The 8,266-nt window shown below is 37.1% G+C and overlaps 1 protein-coding gene across 6 annotated transcripts in view; it reads right to left on the bottom strand.

Annotated features, from left to right (window-relative positions):
• ESCO1 (establishment of sister chromatid cohesion N-acetyltransferase 1) overlaps nt 1-8,266 on the bottom strand; it is a 78,221-nt gene that overhangs the window by 22,917 nt on the left and 47,038 nt on the right. For 4 of the 6 annotated variants that reach the window (XM_006151602.3, XM_006151604.3, XM_006151603.3 and 1 more), the window contains exons 9-10: nt 4,327-4,416; nt 2,130-2,273 (exon numbers count right to left, since the gene is read on the bottom strand). In XM_006151602.3, coding sequence (XP_006151664.1) covers nt 2,130-2,273; nt 4,327-4,416 — 234 coding nt within the window. Of the gene's footprint in view, nt 1-2,129; nt 2,274-4,326; nt 4,417-4,976; nt 5,099-8,266 lie in introns of those variants that run through there. The other 2 variants (XM_027773096.1, XR_001370595.2) reach the window with 2 other exon arrangements.

Here is an 8,266-nt window from a genome sequence, read left to right as displayed (position 1 = left end):
GACAAATTAAAACAAAATTAATGAATAAATAAATAAAATAAATAAATGAAATAATTCTTAAAAAAAAAAAAAAAGAAGTAAACTGATGCATACTTGTTTTTGACTTTTTACTTTATTAGAAAATGTTTTGATGGGAACTGGCAGATGGCGTGGTAGTTAAAGGTGCTGGAATCACACATGGCTGACCACGGTTCGAGTCCCGGACCTGGTGGCTTGCTTTCTCACTTTGCCTGTCTCTCTCTTTCTCTCTGTCTAACAAAATTTTTAAAAATGATGACAACAATAAATGGAATTAAAATTTTTTAAAAAAGAAAATGTTATAAGGAAGCATGTATTTGTAGGCAGCTATTAATATGCTAAAAATACAGTCACACATAACATACACTGAATTCATGAGTGAGAGTTTAGCTGAAAAAAAAAATCAGGTGCCAGCCTCTGGCACGATGCATGGATCCCACATTGCCAACCACATAGTTCAAGAGTCTCAGGGGACCAGCAATTAGCGTAATGGCTATGTGGCTGAACTCCCATGTAGTCGATCGCAGTTCAAATCCTGGACCCAGTGGCTTAAACTCATGCCAGGCTCGTGTGTATGCATGCCCAAGATCCCGAGAGAATGGATAAGAAGGGACTGCAGCGTGGCCATCCCCTCTGGGGGATGATTTCTCGCTTTCTGTCTCTCTCTGTCTCTCTGGTGGTCACACGCGCTCTATAGCAGAAACCTCTCCAAAAAAAAAAAAAAATTAAATTAAAAAAATAAAGTCTCAGACCTAGTGGCTTAAAAAGACATACTGGGCATTACATGCCCAAAATCCCAAAAGGAGAGAGAAATACAGGAGAAGGGAATGTGGCATGATCATCCTCCATGAAGGGAGGGTGCTTTCTCACTTCCCCCGCTCTCTCTCTCTCTCCCCGCTCCCTCCAGCCAAGTGCACCTGCTGTCTAGCAAAATAAAAACAACGACAAGAACAAACAGAATTTAGATATGCCTCAAAGTGAGCATAATTAGGGGGAACCAGCAGTTAGTGTAGTGGCTATGTCGCTGGACTCCCATGTAGTCGACCGTGGTTCGCGTCCCGGACCCAGTGGTTTAAAACTCACGCTGGGCGCATGTGCGTGCATGCCCGAGATCCCAAGAGGAGAACGGAAGAGAAGGGATTGCGGCATGGCCATCCCCTCTGGGGGGTGATTTCTCACTTTCTGTCTCTATGTCTCTCTCTGTCTGGTGAGCGCACGCGCCCTATAGCAAAAACCTCTCCAAAAAAATTTAAAAAAAAGTGAGCATAATTAGGGAGGTCAGAGTCTCTGTTTTTAGATTAATTTCAGTTAGTACACGTATAATATGAACACATCATTTACTGTGATTCTATTATTTTTGGGGTGTGTGTGCAATTTGGCATCTAAACAAAACCAACTACTCATTTAGCGTTTGTTCAACCAGCGAAGTAGTGATTTATTCCAGGAGTGAGCAAACATCCTATAAAGATCAGTAAGATAGAGGCCAGCAACTGGCATGGTGGTTACAGTGCTGGACTCCCACATGGCTGGCCACAGTTCAAGTCCCAGACCTGGCCACTTGCTTTCTCACTGTGCCTCTCTCTGTATCTCTGACAGTAAATTTTTTTTAAATAATAATAATAATAAAAATTAATTAATCATTAAAAGAACAACAAAATAGTAAATACTTTAGGCACTGCAGTCCACCTGGTCTCCATGGCAACTACCCAACTCTGTCTTTGTAATTTCAAAGCAGTCATAGAAAAAGGGATCAAATGGGTGTGACTGAATTATGATAAAATTTCGTTTACAAAAACAGGCTGAATTTTGCCTACTAATTTGCCCTGATTTATTCCAGTGCTGGAGGGACTAAGGAAGATATTACATTAGTATCTAACATGGAAAAAAAAAAACCCTAACAGTACTTCTGATTTCATAAAATGTTTATCTTATCAACTGAAAAACTGATTTCCATGTAAGATACAACTCCACTGTGATAAAGACCTACACACCTGAATTCCTGCATTCACTCTTCTTTACATAAAGTGTAGACAAATTTAACAGGATGGTATTATTCAAGAAAACACAGTACATCCATTACTATTTATGAGCACTCTTTAAAAATCACTTACCCACTGGATATGTTCTGCAATTAGGCAACCAACTACTTTTTTATCATTAGAAATAAAGAGAAGGGTTTTAGTTCTCGAATAGCACATCAGCGGAGCCTGTTGGAAACCTAAATCATTATCAACCATCTCTCTAATCTCATCAACCTGCCAATAAAGAACAATAAAAATGTTAATGAGGGAAACATTTTATATAAATATACATATATATATACACACACATATATATACATAAGAGTATCTAAGTCCACAAGTTGAGTATATTATTCCAAGCAGAATATCCTCCAAAGAATGCTTCTGAATGTCTATACTGATTAATAACTGTTTTTAAGGACTGTGGACAACTTTGCAAAATAAGGGAAGATCTGGAGACTTATGCCAAGCCCCACAGTCTAGGGAACAAGACGGGCAATAATACCTACAACAGGTTAAATAGAACATTAAGGTTTTTTATTGGAAACATCGAGAGTTTACAAGTTGGAAAATGTATTAGCCAACTGAGGCACTTGTCTTATGTTGAGCCTTAATCAATAAAATGGAAGTTTGCACAGAGAAAAGAAACTGATGTTTACTTTCTAGCAACCACTTATGGGCCAGACATTATACAAAGAAAGCACTTTACAAGTATTATCTCACTTAAATGCAACATCTCTTGCAGGTTTATGGTTTCTCATTTTACATATGGAAAAAAGACAAAGGTTAAATTAATTTTCCTACATAAGATATCAGACATCTAAAAAAATGAGTATATGGACTGAAACCAAACAAGGACGCCCTAATGTATTTTCTAAGTTTCTTGAAATATAAGGTCCATTTACATTGCAATTACCCAGAGCAAAGAGTAAGTCTTCAGACTTTGGTTATGATAATGACCAACATGGACCATGAATAAGGGCCATTTGACCTCTAAAACTCTCACTTAAAGGAAAGATAAAGTTTTCATTTCAACATGTAAGATGTTTTGCAGGCTGGAAACTGCAGGTTGTGAGCTCAAAGACTCTAGGCTGAATGGTACCAGAAATCTTAAGAGAAATTTGAGTATCTAAAGCCACACCCATCGAGAATGCCTAGGAGATAATCTCACCCTCATGAATCAATCACCGAACTGTTCATGTGCCTCAGACCTCTGCCCCTAATTTTGCCCTTAAGAAAACACATGTGGGGAACATCTCAGAGAGACCGGGTCTTTTTAGTATGAGCTGCCCACTCTCCTTGCTTTGCGCTTTGCAATAAAACTGTACTTTCCTTCATCACACCATGTGCCTATGGTTTGGTTTTACAGTGCTTGGGCAAGCGAACCTGATTTGAGTTCAGTAACAGGATAAGCATATGGTATAAAGGTTATGTTGCTGGACTTCCACATAGTCAACCGCAGTTCAAGTCCCGGACCTGGTGGCTTAAAACTCATGCCAGGCAAATGTGCATGTGTGCCCAAGATCCCAAGAAGTATGAGGGAGTTCAGCAACATAACCATTATACCATCTACTGGTTCCTAAATGCTTATTTCTTGTTTTCAGAACTGTTAATTAAATGTACTGTGCCAGACCAGCCAGTGGCATGGTGGTTAAGGCAGATGGATGGATAGATAGATAGATAATTCTTCTTTAAAGAATTATTCATTCATTTATTCTTTAAAGAATTCTTCTTTAAAGGAACCAGCAGTTAGCATAATGGCTATGTCACTGAACTCCCATGTAGTTGACCACAGTTAAAGTCCCGGACCCAGTGGCTTAAACTCACACTGGTCGCGTGTGTGTGTGTGTGTGTGTGTGTGTGTGTCCAAGATCCTGAGAGGAGAATGGAGGAGAAGGGATTGTGGCATGGCCAACCCCCTGAGGGGGTGATTTCTTGCTTTCTGTCTCTCTGGTGAGTACACACGCCCTATAGCAAAAAAAAAAAAAAGAATTCTTCCTTAAAGAATTATTAATTTATTTCCATTTGTTATTATTATTTTTTTAGTTTGACCAGAGAGAGAGAGAGAAAGGGAAAGCAAGTTGCCAGGTCCGAGACTCTAACCATGGTAGGCCATCTGAGAATCCAGTGCCTTTAGCCATCATGTCACCTGATGGCCCATAAATAATTCTTAAAAAAAAAAGTTTAAAAAAAAAATAAATGTGCTATGCCAGCAATATGTTATCTTCTTAAAATTAGCTACTTAAAACGATATCATCCACGCTATATGAAATTTCACTAGAAATACCTTCTTCAGGGCATACTTTGGGTCTTCAGGAAGAACCATTTTTATCCTGCCATCAGGGTATTCAGCCAGAATTCTTTCTTTTTTCCAGCCCTAAATATTAAAAAAAAAAAAAAAAAAAAGAATTTTATACATATTTTATTCATCATATCCATGTACAAAAGAGAAAAAATAACTTAATTTTCTAGAAATTGCAAACATAGAAAATATATGCTCATTAATGTTTAACTATTAAGGCATGATCAATCAGCTACTTTGTTAATAATAAGCACATTATAGGTACAAGGCAAGCTAATTTCTCTCTACTACTCATTTACATATAATACATTTCTAATTTATCATATCCCATTTTAAATTAATTCTGAAAATTCACACACCAAAAGTAGCCCCTTAAAGTCAGTGATTCCCAAAACCTAAACAATAACTCTCCCAGAAACTTGATAAAAGAATTAAATACTAAAATAATCTCTTTGGAACATGGTTACCTCCACAGACAAACACTCATAGTTTTATGTCTGGCATGCCAAAGACCTCCAGGAGGTTTTAAATGAACTGATTTGCATGCAAGTAGCCCGGTATGAAAGGAATAGTTTTTATTCTTATTGATCACAACTATCAAAGCCACAAGAAGGAGACTATAAAAATATAACTACCTTCTAAGAATCTAATAGGGAAGGAGAAGCTACGTTGTGTGTATCTGAAGTTAAACATACTCAAAAAAAGAGGTAATAAACTCTTCTTCAGATCCACACTCGTGGTGATTAATGAGCAGAACCTGCATGAAAAAAAAAACAAAACAAAAGCCACTTAAATCTATAAGATGGGACTGAACCAGAGGTTACAACTAGGAGCTTTGAAGTTCAAAATAATACAGAAGGAATGAGCTTAACTAGTTCTTCCATTTGTCTTACCCAACCAACTTTGCATAAAAAGGCCTGTTCAGAAACTCATGGTTCTTTTGGAGAAAACCATTATCTTTTTTCTGGCATCTGTTTATTCTAATAAGAACATGAAAGTTCGATGAAAGCAAAAAAAAGTTAACTAAATTTTAAAAATATACTATGAGAAGTCTAAAAGGAAGATGGTTTTCTTAAAAAATGCATATTTTTTTATTTTTGGAGACGTGTAGGGTCTTACTTGGGGACAAAAATTCTAGTAACAATGTTTGCATATAAAACAATTTAGATCAAAATACTTAAAATCTAAAATTTGTTTACAAAATAGAGCATCCAAAGGAAAAGAAAATGTACGTGATTAAAATTGATGGGCAAAATGTTTTTCAGACTTAAATTTAAAAAAAGCAGAAACATTAGTCATAGAAGACTCTTTTTCAAAGAAACTAAATTTAAATTACATACAAATCTATAGGTTGACATTTTTTAAAAGTCATAAAAGATAATCACCTCCTTTAAAAATAATTTACATTAATGCTTTTAGAAAAAGCTCTTAATTTATTTTACATAAAATAAAATGGAAATGTTTCACTTTAAAACAAACTATAAATTCAATGATGAATCAGAGATTTAAGTAACTTTGGATTATAAGGAAGTCATACTTTCTGAATTAAATTATCTAAATAAAAGTGATTCCATAAACTATTTTCCTATAATTCTCTTTAAGAATAATATTGATCTCGTGTCATTATAGTGCACTATAGGCAATAGTAATAAACTAATTTCTCTACTAACTTGTTAATACAAAACTTTCCCTTGAAACTTACACATTCATGTAGAAAATTTTATCACAACGGGATTTCATATAATCTAATACTTCAAGCACATTTTTTTTTCACATATTAAACCAAAGGCCTTGAACTGGCCCTGTGCTCTAGTAGTTAAGGGAACTGGATCCCACATGGCTAACCACAGTTCAAATCCTAGCCCTGATAACAAAAAAATATGCTGGATGCATGAACATATGTGCTGCAAATCCCAACAGGATAGAGAAATGGAGAAGGGACAGTGGCATGACCATCTTCCACTGTAGGGTGCTTTCTCTGCCTTCCCACCCTCTGATGAGCACACACATCCTCTGGCAATTAAAGTAAAAAATAAATAAATAACTAAAGGCCCTAACAGTAGGAACTGTAAATGTAGTTAATACTACAACATAAAGATGGCATATTTTAGTATAAATTTTCTAATAGTTCTGGGTTTTAATTTTTTTCTACTTTTTAAGTCTGCTAGAGGGCACATGTGCTTGCCAGAGAGAGAGAGAAAGACAGAAAGTAAGAAAGCACACCCCAAGGGACCAGCAGTTAGTATAATGGCTATGTCGCTGAACTCCCATGTAGTTGACCGTGGTTCGAGTCCTGGACCCGATGGCTTAGACTTATGCCGGGCGGATGTGTGTGCGTGCCCAAGATCCGAGAGGAGAACGGAAGAGAAGGCATTGTGGCGTGGCCATTCCCCCTGGGGAGTGATTTCTCGCTTTCTCTCCGTCTCTGTCTGTCTTTCTGGCGAGTGTATGCGCCCCATAGCAAAAACCTCTCCAAAAAAAAAAAAAAAGAAAGAAAGAAAGAAAGAAAGCACACCCTGAGCAGGGACAGCCATACCACATACCCCTCACTTCTATTAACCCCTTGGGGTTTTTGAGCACACATGCCCAGCATTTTTTAAGCTACTGCATCTGAGACTTGAACAGTACTGTTGGTCATGTGAGATCAAACCACCCTAATTACCACACCATCATTTGGCCCAGGTTTATTTGTGTTCTTGATAGCTCTACGATATATGACCTTGGGCAAATCACTGGAACTCTGATTTTGTTCCCTGATATAAGTGATCGATAAAACAGCCATCATCAGTCTATAGCTTGGTAGTTAAGAGGGTCCTGTTTAAGATCATTGCTCACCTAGAGCAGTAACTCTTGGGAACTTCCTCTCCCTTACTAGTATCAAACAAAGATCAATGGTCTAATCTAACAAAACACAGCCAATCAAATAAGCATTCCCAACAATAATACAACAAAAAATTAAAAATCACAGATGAAAGTAAAATAACAAAGTTAACTAGTATCTATCAAATAATATATTCAAGATATTCATATGCTTCAACTGCAGTTAACATTTGGCTATTCTCAATAGTCACATGACTCTCCTGACTTCAGAGAATTCAGAGTAGATGAAGTCCATCTGCTGCTTGAAAATTAAGGCAGAGGTGGAGGGTATGGGAAAGGGTTCATGCAAATTAGAAGAATAACCAAATAGCCACAGCATTTTTCACAAGTAAAAGGGGAGAATCATAACACCATTCAGAGTGTATTAGCTTTGAAGTAAGACAGAAAAAATTCAAAGAAAGTGATAAAATTTGGTCTTTATTAAAACAGCCCAATTTATTATTCAGGAAAAAAAGTCTAAGGCTCATTCTAAGTATTACATAGTTTAATAAATAGCAGTAACTATTTTAATTATTTTCTTTTTTATGACTGAGCATGTGTGCTCATACATGAATGTGTACATGGGGGAAAGAGAAAGACGGATGAGTGCCCTCCAGAGTCTGGTCATGCCACAATCCTCTCCCTTCAATCCTCTAATCCATCAGATCTTAAGCATTTGCACATGTGCCCAGCATGCTTCAGGCTGACCTGTCTGAGGATTTGAACCTCAGTTACCATCTGTGTTCTGGCTTCTCTTGAGCAGCACATCACCACTGTGTCTCAGAGCTGGCCACAAAGCTGTAACTCTCTTAAATGATATCTACATAACTGACTTGCTGGATTAACCAAGGCTCACTCTTCTCTGGGTAAAACACAGAAACTAGGGCCAGCAGGTAGCATGATGGTTAAGGTGCTGGACTCCCACATGGCCAACTGCAGTTTGAGTCCAGGACCCAACAGTTTGTTTTCTCACTTTCTCTGTCTCTTTCTTCTAAAATAATTACTTATTTAATTTTACTTATTATTATTAAGTTTGCTATGGGGTACATACACTCACCACAGAGAG

Source organism: Tupaia chinensis, unplaced genomic scaffold, assembly GCF_000334495.1.
Source record: "Tupaia chinensis unplaced genomic scaffold, TupChi_1.0 Scaffold000320_2, whole genome shotgun sequence".
Taxonomy (NCBI): Eukaryota; Metazoa; Chordata; class Mammalia; order Scandentia; family Tupaiidae; genus Tupaia; species Tupaia belangeri.
This window is presented reverse-complemented; position numbering and strand designations above follow the sequence as displayed.